This window comes from Oncorhynchus masou, chromosome 24 (genome assembly GCF_036934945.1).
Source record: "Oncorhynchus masou masou isolate Uvic2021 chromosome 24, UVic_Omas_1.1, whole genome shotgun sequence".
In the NCBI taxonomy this organism is placed as follows: Eukaryota; Metazoa; Chordata; class Actinopteri; order Salmoniformes; family Salmonidae; genus Oncorhynchus; species Oncorhynchus masou.
This window is the reverse complement of record NC_088235.1, coordinates 114,257,690-114,279,910: the sequence shown is the minus strand read 5'-3', so window position 1 is coordinate 114,279,910 and position 22,221 is coordinate 114,257,690. Positions and strand designations below refer to the sequence as shown.

Below are 22,221 nucleotides of genomic sequence, written 5' to 3'. Positions count from 1 at the left end.
AGGATCCCCAGGGAGTAGATATGTGAGGGATATTAGTGGAAGGATCCCCAGGGAGTAGATATGTGAGGGATGATAGTGGAAGGATCCCCAGGGAGTAGATATGTGAGGTATAGTAGTGGAAGGATCCCCAGGGAGTAGATATGTGAGGGATATTAGTGGAAGGATCCCCAGGGAGTAGATATGTGAGGTATAGTAGTGGAAGGATCCCCAGGGAGTAGATATGTGAGGGATATTAGTGGAAGGATCCCCAGGGAGTAGATATGTGAGGAATATTAGTGGAAGGATCCCCAGGGAGTAGATATGTGAGGCATATTAGTGGAAGGATCCCCAGGGAGTAGATATGTGAGGTATATTAGTGGAAGGATCCCCAGGGAGTAGATATGTGAGGCATATTAGTGGAAGGATCACCAGGGAGATGATATGTGAGGGATATTAGTGGAAGGATCCCCAGGGAGTAGATATGTGAGGGATATTAGTGGAAGGATCCCCAGGGAGTAGATATGTGAGGGATATTAGTGGAAGGATCCCCAGGGTGTAGATATGTGAGAGATATTAGTGGAAGGATCCCCAGGGAGTAGATATGTGAGGGATATTAGTGGAAGGATCCCCAGGGAGTAGATATGTGAGGGATATTAGTAGTAGATATGTGAGATATATTAGTGGAAGGATCCCCAGGGAGTAGATATGTGAGGGATATTAGTGGAAGCATCCCCAGGGAGTAGATATGTGAGGGATATTAGTAGTAGATATGTGAGATATATTAGTGGAAGGATCCCCAGGGAGTAGATATGTGAGAGATATTAGTGGAAGGATCCCCAGGCAGTAGATATGTGAGGGATATTAGTGGAAGGATCCCCAGGCAGTAGAAATGTGAGGGATATTAGTGGAAGGATCCCCAGGGAGTAGATATGTGAGATATATTAGTGGAAGGATCCCCAGGGAGTAGATATGTGAGGGATATTAGTGGAAGGATCCCCAGGGAGTAGATATGTGAGAGATATTAGTGGAAGGATCCCCAGGGAGTAGATATGTGAGAGATATTAGTGGAAGGATCCCCAGGCAGTAGATATGTGAGGGATATTAGTGGAAGGATCCCCAGGGAGTAGATATGTGAGAGATATTAGTAGTAGATATGTGAGATATATTAGTGGAAGGATCCCCAGGGAGTAGATATGTGAGGGATATTAGTGGAAGGATCCCCAGGGAGTAGATATGTGAGGGATATTAGTAGTAGATATGTGAGATATATTAGTGGAAGGATCCCCAGGGAGTAGATATGTGAGGTATATTAGTGGAAGGATCCCCAGGGAGTAGATATGTGAGAGATATTAGTGGAAGGATCCCCAGGGAGTAGATATGTGAGGGATATTAGTGGAAGGATCCCCAGGGAGTAGATATGTGAGGTATATTAGTGGAAGGATCCCCAGGAGTAGATATGTGAGAGATATTAGTGGAAGGATCCCCAGGGAGTAGATATGTGAGAGATATTAGTGGAAGGATCCCCAGGGAGTAGATATGTGAGGTATATTAGTGGAAGGATCCCCAGGGAGTAGATATGTGAGGGATATTAGTGGAAGGATCCCCAGGGAGTAGATATGTGAGAGATATTAGTGGAAGGATCCCCAGGGAGTAGATATGTGAGAGATATTAGTGGAAGGATCCCCAGGGAGTAGATATGTGAGAGATATTAGTGGAAGGATCCCCAGGGAGTAGATATGTGAGGTATATTAGTGGAAGGATCCCCAGGGAGTAGATATGTGAGGGATATTAGTGGAAGGATCCCCAGGGAGTAGATATGTGAGGGATATTAGTGGAAGGATCCCCAGGGAGTTGATATGTGAGAGATATTAGTGGAAGGATCCCCAGGGAGTAGATATGTGAGAGATATTAGTGGAAGGATCCCCAGGGAGTTGATATGTGAGGAATATTAGTGGAAGGATCCCCAGGGAGTAGATATGTGAGAGATATTAGTGGAAGGATCCCCAGGGAGTAGATATGTGAGATATATTAGTGGAAGGATCCCCAGGGAGTAGATATGTGAGGGATATTAGTGGAAGGATCCCCAGGGAGTAGATATGTGAGGGATATTAGTGGTAGATATGTGAGATATATTAGTGGAAGGATCCCCAGGGAGTAGATATGTGAGGGATATTAGTGGAAGGATCCACAGGGAGTAGATATGTGAGAGATATTAGTGGAAGGATCCCCAGGGAGTAGATATGTGAGGGATATTAGTGGAAGGATCCACAGGGAGTTGATATGTGAGAGATATTAGTGGAAGGATCCCCAGGGAGTAGATATGTGAGAGATATTAGTGGAAGGATCCACATGGAGTTGATATGTGAGGGATATTAGTGGAAGGATCCACAGGGAGTAGATATGTGAGAGATATTAGTGGAAGGATCCCCAGGGAGTAGATATGTGAGGGATGTTAGTGGAAGCATCGCCAGGGAGTAGATATGTGAGAGATATTTGTGGAAGGATCCCCAGGGAGTAGAAAGGTGAGAGATATTAGTGGAAGGATCCCCAGGGAGTAGATATGTGAGGGATATTAGTGGAAGGATCCCCAGGGAGTAGATATGTGAGAGATATTAGTGGAAGGATCCCCAGGGAGTAGATATGTGAGGGATATTAGTGGAAGGATCCCCAGGGAGTAGATATGTGAGGGATATTAGTGGAAGGATCCCCAGTGAGTTGATATGTGAGAGATATTAGTGGAAGGATCCCCAGGGAGTAGATATGTGAGGGATATTAGTGGAAGGATCCCCAGGGAGTAGATATGTGAGAGATATTAGTGGAAGGATCCCCAGGGTGTAGATATGTGAGGTATATTAGTGGAAGGATCCCCAGGGAGTAGATATGTGAGGGATATTAGTGGAAGGATCCCCAGGGAGTAGATATGTGAGGGATATTAGTGGAAGGATCCCCAGGCAGTAGATATGTGAGAGATATTAGTGGAAGGATCCCCAGGGAGTAGATATGTGAGAGATATTAGTGGAAGGATCCCCAGGGAGTAGATATGTGAGGTATATTAGTGGAAGGATCCCCAGGGAGTAGATATGTGAGGGATGTTAGTGGAAGGATCCCCAGGGAGTAGATATGTGAGGGATGTTAGTGGAAGGATCCACAGGGAGTAGATATGTGAGGGATATTAGTGGAAGGATCCCCAGGGAGTAGATATGTGAGGTATATTAGTGGAAGGATCCCCAGGAGTAGATATGTGAGGGATGTTAGTGGAAGGATCCACAGGGAGTAGATATGTGAGGGATATTAGTGGAAGGATCCCCAGGGAGTAGATATGTGAGGTATATTAGTGGAAGGATCCCCAGGGAGTAGATATGTGAGGGATGTTAGTGGAAGGATCCCCAGGGAGTAGATATGTGAGAGATATTAGTGGAAGGATCCCCAGGGAGTAGATATGTGAGGGATATTAGTGGAAGGATCCCCAGGGAGTAGATATGTGAGGGATATTAGTGGAAGGATCCCCAGGGAGTAGATATGTGAGGTATATTAGTGGAAGCATCCCCAGGGAGTAGATATGTGAGAGATATTAGTGGAAGGATCAACAGGGAGAAGGAATGTGAGGGATATTAGTGGAAGGATCCCCAGGCAGTAGATATGTGAGAGATATTAGTGGAAGGATCCCCAGGGAGTAGATATGTGAGAGATATTAGTGGAAGGATCCCCAGGGAGTAGATATGTGAGAGATATTAGTGGAAGGATCCCCAGGGAGTAGATATGTGAGAGATATTAGTGGAAGGATCCCCAGGGAGTAGATATGTGAGAGATGTTAGTGGAAGGATCCCCAGGGAGTAGATATGTGAGAGATATTAGTGGAAGGATCCCCAGGGAGTAGATATGTGAGAGATATTAGTGGAAGGATCCCCAGGGAGTAGATATGTGAGGTATATTAGTGGAAGGATCCCCAGGGAGTAGATATGTGAGGTATATTAGTGGAAGGATCCCCAGGGAGTAGATCTGTGAGGGATATTAGTGGAAGGATCCCCAGGGAGTAGATATGTGAGAGATATTAGTGGAAGGATCCCCAGGGAGTAGATATGTGAGAGATATTAGTGGAAGGATCCCCAGGGAGTAGATATGTGAGAGATATTAGTGGAAGGATCCCCAGGGAGTAGATATGTGAGATATTAGTGGAAGGATCCCCAGGGAGTAGATATGTGAGAGATATTAGTGGAAGGATCCCCAGGGAGTAGATATGTGAGAGATATTAGTGGAAGGATCCCCAGGGAGTAGATATGTGAGGTATATTAGTGGAAGGATCCCCAGGGAGTAGATATGTGAGGGATATTAGTGGAAGGATCCCCAGGGAGTAGATATGTGAGGGATATTAGTGGAAGGATCCCCAGGGAGTTGATATGTGAGAGATATTAGTGGAAGGATCCCCAGGGAGTAGATATGTGAGAGATATTAGTGGAAGGATCCCCAGGGAGTTGATATGTGAGGAATATTAGTGGAAGGATCCCCAGGGAGTAGATATGTGAGAGATATTAGTGGAAGGATCCCCAGGGAGTAGATATGTGAGAGATATTAGTGGAAGGATCCCCAGGGAGTAGATATGTGAGGGATATTAGTGGAAGGATCCCCAGGGAGTAGATATGTGAGGGATATTAGTGGTAGATATGTGAGATATATTAGTGGAAGGATCCCCAGGGAGTAGATATGTGAGGGATATTAGTGGAAGGATCCACAGGGAGTAGATATGTGAGAGATATTAGTGGAAGGATCCCCAGGGAGTAGATATGTGAGGGATATTAGTGGAAGGATCCACAGGGAGTTGATATGTGAGAGATATTAGTGGAAGGATCCCCAGGGAGTAGATATGTGAGAGATATTAGTGGAAGGATCCACATGGAGTTGATATGTGAGGGATATTAGTGGAAGGATCCACAGGGAGTAGATATGTGAGAGATATTAGTGGAAGGATCCCCAGGGAGTAGATATGTGAGGGATATTAGTGGAAGCATCGCCAGGGAGTAGATATGTGAGAGATATTTGTGGAAGGATCCCCAGGGAGTAGAAAGGTGAGAGATATTAGTGGAAGGATCCCCAGGGAGTAGATATGTGAGGGATATTAGTGGAAGGATCCCCAGGGAGTAGATATGTGAGAGATATTAGTGGAAGGATCCCCAGGGAGTAGATATGTGAGGGATATTAGTGGAAGGATCCCCAGGGAGTAGATATGTGAGGTATATTAGTGGAAGGATCCCCAGGGAGTAGATATGTGAGGGATGTTAGTGGAAGGATCCCCAGGGAGTAGATATGTGAGAGTAGATATGTGAGAGATATTAGTGGAAGGATCCCCAGGGAGTTGATATGTGAGGGATATTAGTGGAAGGATCCACAGGGAGTAGATATATATTATTTATTTTATTATTTTATATATGTGAGAGATATTAGTGGAAGGATCCCCAGGGAGTAGATATGTGAGGGATGTTAGTGGAAGCATCGCCAGGGAGTAGATATGTGAGAGATATTTGTGGAAGGATCCCCAGGGAGTAGAAAGGTGAGAGATATTAGTGGAAGGATCCCCAGGGAGTAGATATGTGAGGGATATTAGTGGAAGGATCCCCAGGGAGTAGATATGTGAGAGATATTAGTGGAAGGATCCCCAGGGAGTAGATATGTGAGGGATATTAGTGGAAGGATCCCCAGGGAGTAGATATGTGAGGGATATTAGTGGAAGGATCCCCAGTGAGTTGATATGTGAGAGATATTAGTGGAAGGATCCCCAGGGAGTAGATATGTGAGGGATATTAGTGGAAGGATCCCCAGGGAGTAGATATGTGAGAGATATTAGTGGAAGGATCCCCAGGGTGTAGATATGTGAGGTATATTAGTGGAAGGATCCCCAGGGAGTAGATATGTGAGGGATATTAGTGGAAGGATCCCCAGGGAGTAGATATGTGAGGGATATTAGTGGAAGGATCCCCAGGCAGTAGATATGTGAGAGATATTAGTGGAAGGATCCCCAGGGAGTAGATATGTGAGAGATATTAGTGGAAGGATCCCCAGGGAGTAGATATGTGAGGTATATTAGTGGAAGGATCCCCAGGGAGTAGATATGTGAGGGATGTTAGTGGAAGGATCCCCAGGGAGTAGATATGTGAGGGATGTTAGTGGAAGGATCCACAGGGAGTAGATATGTGAGGGATATTAGTGGAAGGATCCCCAGGGAGTAGATATGTGAGGTATATTAGTGGAAGGATCCCCAGGGAGTAGATATGTGAGGGATGTTAGTGGAAGGATCCACAGGGAGTAGATATGTGAGGGATATTAGTGGAAGGATCCCCAGGGAGTAGATATGTGAGGTATATTAGTGGAAGGATCCCCAGGGAGTAGATATGTGAGGGATGTTAGTGGAAGGATCCCCAGGGAGTAGATATGTGAGAGATATTAGTGGAAGGATCCCCAGGGAGTAGATATGTGAGGGATATTAGTGGAAGGATCCCCAGGGAGTAGATATGTGAGGGATATTAGTGGAAGGATCCCCAGGGAGTAGATATGTGAGGTATATTAGTGGAAGCATCCCCAGGGAGTAGATATGTGAGAGATATTAGTGGAAGGATCAACAGGGAGAAGGAATGTGAGGGATATTAGTGGAAGGATCCCCAGGCAGTAGATATGTGAGAGATATTAGTGGAAGGATCCCCAGGGAGTAGATATGTGAGAGATATTAGTGGAAGGATCCCCAGGGAGTAGATATGTGAGAGATATTAGTGGAAGGATCCCCAGGGAGTAGATATGTGAGAGATATTAGTGGAAGGATCCCCAGGGAGTAGATATGTGAGAGATGTTAGTGGAAGGATCCCCAGGGAGTAGATATGTGAGAGATATTAGTGGAAGGATCCCCAGGGAGTAGATATGTGAGAGATATTAGTGGAAGGATCCCCAGGGAGTAGATATGTGAGGTATATTAGTGGAAGGATCCCCAGGGAGTAGATATGTGAGGTATATTAGTGGAAGGATCCCCAGGGAGTAGATCTGTGAGGGATATTAGTGGAAGGATCCCCAGGGAGTAGATATGTGAGAGATATTAGTGGAAGGATCCCCAGGGAGTAGATATGTGAGAGATATTAGTGGAAGGATCCCCAGGGAGTAGATATGTGAGAGATATTAGTGGAAGGATCCCCAGGGAGTAGATATGTGAGAGATATTAGTGGAAGGATCCCCAGGGAGTAGATATGTGAGAGATATTAGTGGAAGGATCCCCAGGGAGTAGATATGTGAGAGATATTAGTGGAAGGATCCCCAGGGAGTAGATATGTGAGGTATATTAGTGGAAGGATCCCCAGGGAGTAGATATGTGAGGGATATTAGTGGAAGGATCCCCAGGGAGTAGATATGTGAGGGATATTAGTGGAAGGATCCCCAGGGAGTTGATATGTGAGAGATATTAGTGGAAGGATCCCCAGGGAGTAGATATGTGAGAGATATTAGTGGAAGGATCCCCAGGAGTTGATATGTGAGGAATATTAGTGGAAGGATCCCCAGGGAGTAGATATGTGAGAGATATTAGTGGAAGGATCCCCAGGGAGTAGATATGTGAGAGATATTAGTGGAAGGATCCCCAGGGAGTAGATATGTGAGGGATATTAGTGGAAGGATCCCCAGGGAGTAGATATGTGAGGGATATTAGTGGTAGATATGTGAGATATATTAGTGGAAGGATCCCCAGGGAGTAGATATGTGAGGGATATTAGTGGAAGGATCCACAGGGAGTAGATATGTGAGAGATATTAGTGGAAGGATCCCCAGGGAGTAGATATGTGAGGGATATTAGTGGAAGGATCCACAGGGAGTTGATATGTGAGAGATATTAGTGGAAGGATCCCCAGGGAGTAGATATGTGAGAGATATTAGTGGAAGGATCCACATGGAGTTGATATGTGAGGGATATTAGTGGAAGGATCCACAGGGAGTAGATATGTGAGAGATATTAGTGGAAGGATCCCCAGGGAGTAGATATGTGAGGGATATTAGTGGAAGCATCGCCAGGGAGTAGATATGTGAGAGATATTTGTGGAAGGATCCCCAGGGAGTAGAAAGGTGAGGGATATTAGTGGAAGGATCCCCAGGGAGTAGATATGTGAGGGATATTAGTGGAAGGATCCCCAGGGAGTAGATATGTGAGAGATATTAGTGGAAGGATCCCCAGGGAGTAGATATGTGAGGGATATTAGTGGAAGGATCCCCAGGGAGTAGATATGTGAGAGATATTAGTGGAAGGATCCCCAGGGTGTAGATATGTGAGGTATATTAGTGGAAGGATCCCCAGGGAGTAGATATGTGAGGGATATTAGTGGAAGGATCCCCAGGGAGTAGATATGTGAGGGATATTAGTGGAAGGATCCCCAGGCAGTAGATATGTGAGAGATATTAGTGGAAGGATCCCCAGGGAGTAGATATGTGAGAGATATTAGTGGAAGGATCCCCAGGGAGTAGATATGTGAGGTATATTAGTGGAAGGATCCCCAGGGAGTAGATATGTGAGGGATGTTAGTGGAAGGATCCCCAGGGAGTAGATATGTGAGGGATGTTAGTGGAAGGATCCACAGGGAGTAGATATGTGAGGGATATTAGTGGAAGGATCCCCAGGGAGTAGATATGTGAGGTATATTAGTGGAAGGATCCCCAGGGAGTAGATATGTGAGGGATGTTAGTGGAAGGATCCACAGGGAGTAGATATGTGAGGGATATTAGTGGAAGGATCCCCAGGGAGTAGATATGTGAGGTATATTAGTGGAAGGATCCCCAGGGAGTAGATATGTGAGGGATGTTAGTGGAAGGATCCCCAGGGAGTAGATATGTGAGAGATATTAGTGGAAGGATCCCCAGGGAGTAGATATGTGAGGGATATTAGTGGAAGGATCCCCAGGGAGTAGATATGTGAGGGATATTAGTGGAAGGATCCCCAGGGAGTAGATATGTGAGGTATATTAGTGGAAGCATCCCCAGGGAGTAGATATGTGAGAGATATTAGTGGAAGGATCAACAGGGAGAAGGAATGTGAGGGATATTAGTGGAAGGATCCCCAGGCAGTAGATATGTGAGAGATATTAGTGGAAGGATCCCCAGGGAGTAGATATGTGAGAGATATTAGTGGAAGGATCCCCAGGGAGTAGATATGTGAGAGATATTAGTGGAAGGATCCCCAGGGAGTAGATATGTGAGAGATATTAGTGGAAGGATCCCCAGGGAGTAGATATGTGAGAGATGTTAGTGGAAGGATCCCCAGGGAGTAGATATGTGAGAGATATTAGTGGAAGGATCCCCAGGGAGTAGATATGTGAGAGATATTAGTGGAAGGATCCCCAGGGAGTAGATATGTGAGGTATATTAGTGGAAGGATCCCCAGGGAGTAGATATGTGAGGTATATTAGTGGAAGGATCCCCAGGGAGTAGATATGTGAGGGATATTAGTGGAAGGATCCCCAGGGAGTAGATATGTGAGAGATATTAGTGGAAGGATCCCCAGGGAGTAGATATGTGAGAGATATTAGTGGAAGGATCCCCAGGGAGTAGATATGTGAGAGATATTAGTGGAAGGATCCCCAGGGAGTAGATATGTGAGAGATATTAGTGGAAGGATCCCCAGGGAGTAGATATGTGAGAGATGTTAGTGGAAGGATCCCCAGGGAGTAGATATGTGAGAGATATTAGTGGAAGGATCCCCAGGGAGTAGATATGTGAGAGATATTAGTGGAAGGATCCCCAGGGAGTAGATATGTGAGGTATATTAGTGGAAGGATCCCCAGGGAGTAGATATGTGAGGTATATTAGTGGAAGGATCCCCAGGGAGTAGATATGTGAGGGATATTAGTGGAAGGATCCCCAGGGAGTAGATATGTGAGAGATATTAGTGGAAGGATCCCCAGGGAGTAGATATGTGAGAGATATTAGTGGAAGGATCCCCAGGGAGTAGATATGTGAGAGATATTAGTGGAAGGATCCCCAGGGAGTAGATATGTGAGAGATATTAGTGGAAGGATCCCCAGGGAGTAGATATGTGAGAGATATTAGTGGAAGGATCCCCAGGGAGTAGATATGTGAGAGATATTAGTGGAAGGATCCCCAGGGAGTAGATATGTGAGAGATATTAGTGGAAGCATCCCCAGGGAGTAGATATGTGAGGTATATTAGTGGAAGGATCCCCAGGGAGTAGATATGTGAGAGATATTAGTGGAAGGATCCCCAGGGGACATAGAGTACAGTTCTGTACAGGTTTGATACAGATGCAACAAAAGGAACACCATTTGCCTGGTCAATTCGTTTCCGATCCGGCTCAAAGGGCCGGTGTTTCTGAAAGGGACTGTATATGTTTTGTTTGTACAAACGATGAGAAGTTAAGTTTAGCACTTGTCAGAGTAACCCGTCATGGCGCAGGGCTCTTTACCTCCTCCATGTCATTGGGGAAGTGGACCTTGTGGAAGATCTGAGTGGAGTTCTGCTGGATGGCATCTATCTCCACCTGGTGAGGAGGCAGCTTTCTGGGCTCCATCCTGATAGATAACACACGTTACAGTACAACCACCTTAACCCCTGACCTCTAACCCTAACCTCCACCTGGTGAGGAGGCAGCTTCCTGGGCTCCATCCTGAGAGATAACACACGTTACAGTACAACCACCTTAACCCCTGACCTCTAACCCCTGACCTCTAACCCTAACCTCCACCTGGTGAGGAGGCAGCTTCCTGGGCTCTATCCTGATAGATAACACACGTTACAGTACAACCACCTTAACCCCTGACCTCTAACCCTAACCTCCACCTGGTGAGGAGGCAGCTTCCTGGGCTCCATCCTGAGAGATAACACACGTTACAGTACAACCACCTTAACCCCTGACCTCTAACCCTAACCTCCACCTGGTGAGGAGGCAGCTTCCTGGGCTCCATCCTGATAGATAACACACGTCACAGTACAACCACCTTAACCTCTAACCCCTGACCTCTAACCCTAACCTCCACCTGGTGAGGAGGCAGCTTCCTGGGCTCCATCCTGATAGATAACACACGTTACAGTACAACCACCTTAACCCTCTAACCCCTGACCTCTAACCCTAACCTCCACCTGGTGAGGAGGCAGCTTCCTGGGCTCCATCCTGATAGATAACACACGTTACAGTACAACCACCTTAACCTCTAACCCCTGACCTCTAACCCCTGACCTGTAACCCTAACCTCCATGTGGTGAGGAGGCAGCTTTCTGGGCTCTATCCTGATAGAATACAACCTGATGCCTGCTACAACTGAACCAACAACCTTGGTGTTACTAGCACCACACTCTTGGCCAAATCAGTAATTAATGAAATAGTTATAAATTTACTCTGGCATGTCACGACCGGTTAATGGTAGGTGGCGACGTGTCAGAGTAAATTTATAACTATTTCATGAATTACTGATTTGGCCCAGTGAATCTGCTTTAGCAGTTTGGCAGCTGAGCGAGTGTGAGAGGGATAAGCCGGTATGCTTCGCGGTTCACCAGATCTCTTTTTCTGCATTTTTGTTTGTTTGTTTGTTGAAGATCACGACGCAGCGCCGCAGTTCAGGCAGCAGATGATCCGCTGTCCGCCACTGACTTGTCGTTCTCACTCGCCATCTCTCACAAATACAGCGATGAGTTTCCCTCTCTTTCATACACACTTATAACGAGGAGCGTCCACAATGTGTTTTGTGCTTAGCAACGAGTCTCTCATTACGAACAAATTTTATAAAACGACACGTCCTGACCAAAACATCCACAGCATGGCGGTCAACCCAGGGACGTCTTTCAGAACAGGGCTTCAACAGTGGAAAAGTCAGTCCGACAGCAAGGCAGTGTTGTCATTTTATAACAGGTACATCTCCAACAGGAAGTGGTCTCCTGTCTGACTGAGAACCCCCTCACACAGTTCTGGGTTGTTTCATCTACAACAGGAAGTGGTCTCCTGTCTGACTGAGAACCCCCTCACACAGTTCTGGGTTGTTCCATCTACAACAGGAAGTGGTCTCCTGTCTGACTGAGAAAGTAGTAGTCAGGGTTCTCAAACTCTGGCATACTTTAAAACAACAAGTACAGAAACAGACTCAATGCTGAGCACCACCTCTGGGTTGCAGTGTCCAAAACTGAGCCCAGAATAGACAAGCTTGTTGAAAACACAGACTTCTCATTAGGTGTGTGTGTGTGTGTGTGTGTGTGTGTGTGTGTGTGTGTGTGTGTGTGTGTGTGTGTGCGTGCGTGCGTGCGTGCGTGCGTGCGTGCGTGCGTGTGTGCGTGCGTGTGTTTGCGTGCGTGTGTTTGCGTGCGTGTGTGTGTTCAGCACCAGTTCCAACCTAGACAGATACGTCAGAGTGTTTTTTATAGGGGGAAATAAACTTGAATAGATATTTATATGAATATGTATTTTAATTGTTATTTGTTTTTGTCTATATTGCATTTGATTTAGGCATAAAGGGCAACGAAATGTACAGATATTTATGTATAGTTGCATATTTACCTAAGCTTATGTCCCAGGAAAACAGTCTAATGGACCTCCTCTAATGGGGTTGAGGAGATACAGTCTAATGGACCTCCTCTAATGGGGCTGAGGAGATACAGTCTAATAGACCTCCTCTAATGGGGCTGAGGAGATACAGTCTAATAGACCTCCTCTAATGGGGCTGAGGAGATACAGTCTAATGGACCTCCTCTAATGGGGTTGAGGAGATACAGTCTAATAGACCTCCTCTAATGGGGCTGAGGAGATACAGTCTAATAGACCTCCTCTAATGGGGCTGAGGAGATACAGTCTCATAGACCTCCTCTAATGGGGCTGAGGAGATGGTCTAATAGACCTCCTCTAATGGGGCTGAGGAGATACAGTCTAATAGACCTCCTCTAATGGGGTTGAGGAGATACAGTCTAATAGACCTCCTCTAATGGGGCTGAGGAGATACAGTCTAATAGACCTCCTCTAATGGGGCTGAGGAGATACAGTCTCATAGACCTCCTCTAATGGGGCTGAGGAGATGGTCTAATAGACCTCCTCTAATGGGGCTGAGGAGATACAGTCTAATAGACCTCCTCTAATGGGGCTGAGGAGATACAGTCTAATAGACCTCCTCTAATGGGGCTGAGGAGATACAGTCTAATAGACCTCCTCTAATGGGACAGAGGAGATACAGTCTAATAGACCTCCTCTAATGGGGCTGAGGAGATACAGTCTAATAGACCTCCTCTAATGGGGCTGAGGAGATACAGTCTAATAGACCTCCTCTAATGGGGCTGAGGAGATACAGTCTAATAGACCTCCTCTAATGGGGCTGAGGAGATACAGTCTAATAGACCTCCTCTAATGGGGCTGAGGAGATACAGTCTAATAGACCTCCTCTAATGGGGCTGAGGAGATACAGTCTAATAGACCTCCTCTAATGGGGCTGAGGAGATACAGTCTAATAGACCTCCTCTAATGGGGTTGAGGAGATACAGTCTAATAGACCTCCTCTAATGGGGCTGAGGAGATACAGTCTAATAGACTTCCTCTAATGGGGCTGAGGAGATACAGTCTAATAGACCTCCTCTAATGGGGCTGAGGAGATACAGTCTAATAGACCTCCTCTAATGGGGCTGAGGAGATACAGTGGGGCTGGAGGAGATACAGTCTAATAGACCTCCTCTAATGGGGCTGAGGAGATACAGTCTAATAGACCTCCTCTAATGGGGCTGAGGAGATACAGTCTAATAGACCTCCTCTAATGGGGTTGAGGAGATACAGTCTAATAGACCTCCTCTAATGGGGCTGAGGAGATACAGTCTAATAGACCTCCTCTAATGGGGCTGAGGAGATACAGTCTAATAGACCTCCTCTAATGGGGCTGAGGAGATACAGTCTAATAGACCTCCTCTAATGGGGCTGAGGAGATACAGTCTAATAAACTTCCTCTAATGGGGCTGAGGAGATACAGTCTAATAGACCTCCTCTAATGGGGCTGAGGAGATACAGTCTAATAGACCTCCTCTAATGGGGCTGAGGAGATACAGTCTAATAAACCTCCTCTAATGGGGCTGAGGAGATACAGTCTAATAGACCTCCTCTAATGGGGCTGAGGAGATACAGTCTAATAGACCTCCTCTAATGGGGCTGAGGAGATACAGTCTAATAGACCTCCTCTAATGGGGCTGAGGAGATACAGTCTAATAGACCTCCTCTAATGGGGCTGAGGAGATACAGTCTAATAGACCTCCTCTAATGGGGCTGAGGAGATACAGTCTAATAGACCTCCTCTAATGGGGCTGAGGAGATACCGTCTAATAGACCTCCTCTAATGGGGCTGAGGAGATACCGTCTAATAGACCTCCTCTAATGGGGCTGAGGAGATACAGTCTAATAGACCTCCTCTAATGGGACTGAGGAGATACAGTCTAATAGACCTCCTCTAATGGGGCTGAGGAGATACAGTCTAATAGACCTCCTCTAATGGGGCTGAGGAGATACAGTCTAATAGACCTCCTCTAATGGGGCTGAGGAGATACAGTCTAATAGACCTCCTCTAATGGGGCTGAGGAGATACAGTCTAATAGACCTCCTCTAATGGGGCTGAGGAGATACAGTCTAATAGACCTCCTCTAATGGGGCTGAGGAGATACAGTCTAATAGACCTCCTCTAATGGGGCTGAGGAGATACCGTCTAATAGACCTCCTCTAATGGGGCTGAGGAGATACAGTCTAATAGACCTCCTCTAATGGGACTGAGGAGATACAGTCTAATAGACCTCCTCTAATGGGGCTGAGGAGATACAGTCTAATAGACCTCCTCTAATGGGGCTGAGGAGATACAGTCTAATAGACCTCCTCTAATGGGGCTGAGGAGATACAGTCTAATAGACCTCCTCTAATGGGGCTGAGGAGATACAGTCTAATAGACCTCCTCTAATGGGGCTGAGGAGATACAGTCTAATAGACCTCCTCTAATGGGGCTGAGGAGATACAGTCTAATAGACCTCCTCTAATGGGGCTGAGGAGATACAGTCTAATAGACCTCCTCTAATGGGACTGAGGAGATACAGTCTAATAGACCTCCTCTAATGGGGCTGAGGAGATACAGTCTAATAGACCTCCTCTAATGGGGTTGAGGAGATACAGTCTAATGGACCTCCTCTAATGGGGCTGAGGAGATACAGTCTAATAGACCTCCTCTAATGGGGCTGAGGAGATACAGTCTAATAGACTTCCTCTAATGGGGCTGAGGAGATACAGTCTAATAGACCTCCTCTAATGGGGCTGAGGAGATACCGTCTAATAGACCTCCTCTAATGGGGCTGAGGAGATACAGTCTAATAGACCTCCTCTAATGGGGCTGAGGAGATACAGTCTAATAGACCTCCTCTAATGGGGCTGAGGAGATACAGTCTAATAGACCTCCTCTAATGGGGTTGAGGAGATACAGTCTAATAGACCTCCTCTAATGGGGCTGAGGAGATACAGTCTAATAGACCTCCTCTAATGGGGTTGAGGAGATACAGTCTAATAGACCTCCTCTAATGGGACTGAGGAGATACAGTCTAATAGACCTCCTCTAATGGGGCTGAGGAGATACAGTCTAATAGACTTCCTCTAATGGGGCTGAGGAGATACAGTCTAATAGACCTCCTTTAATGGGGCTGAGGAGATACAGTCTAATAGACCTCCTCTAATGGGGCTGAGGAGATACAGTCTAATAGACCTCCTCTAATGGGGCTGAGGAGATACAGTCTAATAGACCTCCTCTAATGGGGCTGAGGAGATACAGTCTAATAGACCTCCTCTAATGGGGCTGAGGAGATACAGTCTAATAGACCTCCTCTAATGGGGCTGAGGAGATACAGTCTAATAGACCTCCCCTAATGGGGCTGAGGAGATACAGTCTAATAGACCTCCTCTAATGGGGCTGAGGAGATACAGTCTAATAGACCTCCTCTAATGGGGCTGAGGAGATACAGTCTAATAGACCTCCTCTAATGGGGCTGAGGAGATACAGTCTAATAGACCTCCTCTAATGGGGCTGAGGAGATACAGTCTAATAGACCTCCTCTAATGGGGCTGAGGAGATACAGTCTAATAGACCTCCTCTAATGGGGCTGAGGAGATACAGTCTAATAGACCTCCTCTAATGGGGCTGAGGAGATACAGTCTAATAGACCTCCTCTAATGGGGCTGAGGAGATACAGTCTAATAGACCTCCTCTAATGGGGCTGAGGAGATACAGTCTAATAGACCTCCTCTAATGGGGCTGAGGAGATACAGTCTAATAGACCTCCTCTAATGGGGCTGAGGAGATACAGTCTAATAGACCTCCTCTAATGGGGCTGAGGAGATACAGTCTAATAGACCTCCTATAATGGGGCTGAGGAGATACAGTCTAATAGACCTCCTCTAATGGGGCTGAGGAGATACAGTCTAATGGACCTCCTCTAATGGGGCTGAGGAGATACAGTCTAATAGACCTCCTATAATGGGGCTGAGGAGATACAGTCTAATAGACCTCCTCTAATGGGGCTGAGGAGATACAGTCTCATAGACCACCTCTAATGGGGCTGAGGAGATACAGTCTAATGGACCTCCTCTAATGGGGCTGAGGAGATACAGTCTAATAGACCTCCTCTAATGGGGCTGAGGAGATACAGTCTAATAGACCTCCTCTAATGGGGCTGAGGAGATACAGTCTAATAGACCTCCTCTAATGGGGCTGAGGAGATACAGTCTAATAGACCTCCTCTAATGGGGCTGAGGAGATACAGTCTAATAGACCTCCTCTAATGGGGATGAGGAGATACAGTCTAATAGACCTCCTCTAATGGGGCTGAGGAGATACAGTCTAATAGACCTCCTCTAATGGGGCTGAGGAGATACAGTCTAATAGACCTCCTCTAATGGGGCTGAGGAGATACAGTCTAATAGACCTCCTCTAATGGGGCTGAGGAGATACAGTCTAATAGACCTCCTCTAATGGGGCTGAGGAGATACAGTCTAATAGACCTCCTCTAATGGGGCTGAGGAGATACAGTCTAATAGACCTCCTCTAATGGGGCTGAGGAGATACAGTCTAATAGACCTCCTCTAATGGGGCCGAGGAGATACAGTCTCATAGACCTCCTCTAATGGGGCTGAGGAGATACAGTCTAATAGACCTCCTCTAATGGGGCTGAGGAGATACAGTCTAATGGACCTCCTCTAATGGGGCTGAGGAGATACAGTCTAATAGACCTCCTCTAATGGGGCTGAGGAGATACAGTCTAATAGACCTCCTCTAATGGGGCTGAGGAGATACAGTCTAATAGACCTCCTCTAATGGGGCTGAGGAGAGATACAGTCTAATAGACCTCCTCTAATGGGGTTGAGGAGATACAGTCTAATAGACCTCCCCTAATGGGGCTGAGGAGATACAGTCTAATAGACCTCCTCTAATGGGGCTGAGGAGATACAGTCTAATAGACCTCCTCTAATGGGGCTGAGGAGATACAGTCTCATAGACCTCCTCTAATGGGGCTGAGGAGATACAGTCTCATAGACCTCCTCTAATGGGGTTGAGGAGATACAGTCTAATAGACCTCCTCTAATGGGGCTGAGGAGATACAGTCTAATAGACCTCCTCTAATGGGGCTGAGGAGATACAGTCTAATAGACTTCCTCTAATGGGGCTGAGGAGATACAGTCTAATAGACCTCCTCTAATGGGGCTGAGGAGATACAGTCTAATAGACCTCCTCTAATGGGGCTGAGGAGATACAGTCTAATAGACCTCCTCTAATGGGGCTGAGGAGATACAGTCTAATAGACCTCCTCTAATGGGGCTGAGGAGATACAGTCTAATGGACCTCCTCTAATGGGGCTGAGGAGATACAGTCTAATAGACCTCCTCTAATGGGGCTGAGGAGATACAGTCTAATAGACCTCCTCTAATGGGGTTGAGGAGATACAGTCTAATAGACCTCCCCTAATGGGGCTGAGGAGATACAGTCTAATAGACCTCCTCTAATGGGGCTGAGGAGATACAGTCTAATAGACCTCCTCTAATGGGGCTGAGGAGATACAGTCTAATAGACCTCCTCTAATGGGGCTGAGGAGATACAGTCTAATAGACCTCCTCTAATGGGGCTGAGGAGATACAGTCTAATAGACCTCCTCTAATGGGGCTGAGGAGATACAGTCTAATAGACCTCCTCTAATGGGGCTGAGGAGATACAGTCTCATAGACCTCCTCTAATGGGGCTGAGGAGATACAGTCTAATAGACCTCCTCTAATGGGGTTGAGGAGATACAGTCTAATAGACCACCTCTAATGGGGCTGAGGAGATACAGTCTAATAGACCTCCTCTAATGGGGCTGAGGAGATACAGTCTAATAGACCACCTCTAATGGGGCTGAGGAGATACAGTCTAATAGACCTCCTCTAATGGGGCTGAGGAGATACAGTCTAATAGACCTCCTCTAATGGGGCTGAGGAGATACAGTCTAATAGACCTCCTCTAATGGGGCTGAGGAGATACAGTCTAATAGACCTCCTCTAATGGGGCTGAGGAGATACAGTCTAATAGACTTCCTCTAATGGGGCTGAGGAGATACAGTCTAATAGACCTCCTCTAATGGGGCTGAGGAGATACAGTCTAATAGACCTCCTCTAATGGGGCTGAGGAGATACAGTCTAATAGACCTCCTCTAATGGGGCTGAGGAGATACAGTCTAATAGACCTCCTCTAATGGGGCTGAGGAGATACAGTCTAATAGACCTCATCTAATGGGGTTGAGGAGAGACAGTCTCATAGACCTCTTCTAATAGGTACAGTAAGTGAAGACATTCAGTATTTGATGTGCTCATGTACCTCAGTGATCCCTGTAGACGCTGTAGACAGTCAGGGGCCAGGGGTTCACGCCGTCGGGACTCCAGGAAGCGCTGGGTGTGTTTGAGCAGCGACTGGCTCGGAGGGAAGAGACCACAGCACAGCCACAGTAGCTGCCAGCCCTGCTCCAAACTGAACCTAACAACAACAACAACAACAACATCATTATCATCATCAGAGACCACAGCACAGCCACAGTAGCTGCTGGTCCTGCTCCAAACTGAACCTAACAACACAGTAGCTGCTGGTCCTGCTCCAAAACTGAACCCAACAACACCACAGTAGCTGCTGGTCCTGCTCCAAACTGAACATAACAACACAGTAGCTGCTGGTCCTGCTCCAAACTGAACCTAACAACACCACAGTAGCTGCTGGTCCTGCTCCAAACTGAACCGAACAACACAGTAGCTGCCAGCCCTGCTCCAAACTGAACCTAACAACACCACAGTAGCTGCTGGTCCTGCTCCAAACTAAACCTAACAACACCACAGTAGCTGCAGGTCCTGCTCCAAACTGAACCTAACAACACCACAGTAGCTGCTGGTCCTGCTCCAAACTGAACCTAACAACACCACAGTAGCTGCTGGTCCTGCTCCAAACTGAACCTAACAACACAGTAGCTACTGGTCCTGCTCCAAACTGAACCTAACAACACAGTAGCTGCTGGTCCTGCTCCAAACTGAACCTAACAACACAGTAGCTGCTGGTCCTGCTCCAAACTGAACCTAACAACACAGTAGCTGCAGGTCCTGCTCCAAACTGAACCTAGCAAAACCACAGTAGCTGCTGGTCCTGCTCCAAACTGAACATAACAACACCACAGTAGCTGCCAGCCCTGCTCCAAACTGAACCTAACAACACAGTAGCTGCTGGTCCTGCTCCAAACTGAACCCAATAACACCACAGTAGCTGCTGGTCCTGCTCCAAACTGAACCTAACAACACAGTAGCTGCAGGTCCTGCTCCAAACTGAACCTAACAACATCACAGTAGCTGCTGGTCCTGCTCCAAACTGAACCTAACATCACCACAGTAGCTGCTGGTCCTGCTCCAAACTGAACCTAACAACACCACAGTAGCTGCAGGTCCTGCTCCAAACAGAACGTAAAAACACCACCACAGTAGGAAAAACTCGTCTTCCTCTTGCGTTGTTTAACCTCCCGTCTACGTGTAGGAGCAGTGGCGACCCGGCATTCAGGGCAGGTGTGGCCCCACCTGTTTTGAGCCCCACATATTTTGCTAAAAACAATGTATTATCCTTTGTTGACCTCTTCTCTGTTGTGTTGTCTTCTGTTGTCCTCTCCTCTGATGTCCTCTCTTCCGTTTTCTTCTGTTGTCATCTCCTCTGATGTCCTCTCTTCCGTTGTCTTCTGTTGTCCTCTCCTCTGATGTCCTCTCTTCTGTTGTCTTCTGTTGTCCTCTCCTCTGATGTCCTCTCTTCCGTTGTCTTCTGTTGTCCTGTCCTCTGATGTCCTCTCTTCTGTTGTACTCTCCTCTGTTGTCTTCTGTTGTCCTCTCCTCTGTTGCCTTCTGTTGTCCTCCCTTCCGTTGTCTTCTGTTGTCCTCTACTCTGTTCTCTTCCGTTGTCTTCTCCTCTGTGGCCTTCTGTTGTCCTCTCCTCTGTTGTCCTCTGTTGTCCTCTCCTCTGTTGTCTTCTGTTGTCCTCTCCTCTGTTGTCCTCTCCTCTGTTGTCTTCTGTTGTCCTCTCCTCTGTTGTCCTCTCCTCTGTTGTCCTCTCCTCTGTTGTCCTCTACACTGTTGTCTTCTGTTGTCCTCTCCTCTGTTGTCTTCTGTTGTCCTCTCCTCTGTTGTCCTCTCCTCTGTTGTCCTCTCCTCTGTTGTCTTCTGTTGTCCTCTCCTCTGTTGTCCTCTCCTCTGTTGTCCTCTGCTCTGTTGTCCTCTGCTCTGTTGTCCTCTGCTCTGTTGTCCTCTGCTCTGTTGTCTTCTGTTGTCCTCTCCTCTGTTGTCCTCTGTTGTCCTCTCCTCTGTTGTCCTCTCCTCTGTTGACTTCTGTTGTCCTCTCCTCTGTTGTCTTCTGTTGTCCTCTCCTCTGTTGTCTTCTGTTGTCCTCTCCTCTGTTGTCCTCTCCTCTGTTGTCTTCTGTTGTCCTCTCCTCTGTTGTCTTCTGTTGTCCTCTCCTCTGTTGTCTTCTGTTGTCTTCTGTTGTCCTCTCCTCTGTTGTCTTCTGTTGTCCTCTCCTCTGTTGTCTTCTGTTGTCCTCTCCTCTGTTGTCTTCTGTTGTCCTCTACTCTGTTGTCTTCTGTTGTCTTCTGTTGTCCTCTCCTCTGTTGTCTTCTGTTGTCCTCTACTCTGTTGTCCTCTCCTCTGTTGTCTTCTGTTGTCCTCTCCTCTGTTGTCTTCTGTTGTCCTCTCCTCTGTTGTCCTCTCCTCTGTTGTCCTCTCCTCTGTTGTCTTCTGTTGTCCTCTCCTCTGTTGTCTTCTGTTGTCCTCTCCTCTGTTGTATTCTGTTGTCTTCTGTTGTCCTCTCCTCTGTTGTCTTCTGTTGTCCTCTCCTCTGTTGTCCTCTCCTCTGTTGTCTTCTGTTGTCCTCTCTTCTGTTGTCTTCTGTTGTCCTCTCCTCTGTTGTCCTCTCCTCTGTTGTCCTCTCCTCTGTTGTCTTCTGTTGTCTTCTGTTGTCCTCTCCTCTGTTGTCTTCTGTTGTCCTCTCCTCTGTTGTCTTCTGTTGTCCTCTCTTGTCCTTTTCGCTGTTGTCCTCTCCTCTGTCTCCTCTGTTGTTGTTGGTCGTCTGGGAAACAGGCCCTAACGGTCTACCTGTTGTTGTTGGTCGTCTGGGAAACAGGCCCTAACGGTCTACCTGTTGTTGTTGGTTGTCTGGGAAACAGGCCCTAACGGTCTACCTGTTGTTGTTGGTCGTCTGGGAAACAGGCCCTAACGGTCTACCTGTTGTTGTTGGTCGTCTGGGAAACAGGCCCTAACGGTCTACCTGTTGTTGTTGGTCGTCTGGGAAACAGGCCCTAACGGTCTACCTGTTGTTATTGGTCGTCTGGGAAACAGGCCCTTAACGGTCTACCTGTTGTTGTTGGTCGTCTAGGAAACAGGCCCTAACGGTCTACCTGTTGTTGTTGGTCGTCTGGGAAACAGGCCCTAACGGTCTACCTGTTGTTGTTGCTGGTCATCTGTTTCATGATCTGACAGTAGATCTCGTCTCTCAGGGCCTCGTCCTTGGTGGCTGGCCCAAAGATCTGGTCTGTCAACTCTAGAGGACTCTGTATCTGCTTTGTGGGGTAGTCTCCCATGTACTTCAGGATAGGTACACACAAGTCAAGGACTGGTAGGAGCAACATCTCTGAAAACTGTATTTGAACAAACCTGCATGTCATTTGCCATCCTTCCACAAAAGACATTGAACA

At 46.9% G+C, this 22,221-nt stretch overlaps 1 protein-coding gene across 5 annotated transcripts in view; it reads right to left on the bottom strand.

The window, feature by feature from the left end:
• LOC135513305 (unconventional myosin-VIIa-like) overlaps positions 1–22,221 on the bottom strand; it is a 108,337-nt gene that overhangs the window by 13,271 nt on the left and 72,845 nt on the right. For 2 of the 5 annotated variants that reach the window (XM_064936199.1, XM_064936200.1), the window contains 3 exons: positions 21,968–22,121; positions 18,834–18,989; positions 10,415–10,520 (listed from right to left, as the gene is read on the bottom strand). In XM_064936199.1, coding sequence (XP_064792271.1) covers positions 10,415–10,520; positions 18,834–18,989; positions 21,968–22,121 — 416 coding nt within the window. The other 3 variants (XM_064936201.1, XM_064936203.1, XM_064936204.1) reach the window with 3 other exon arrangements.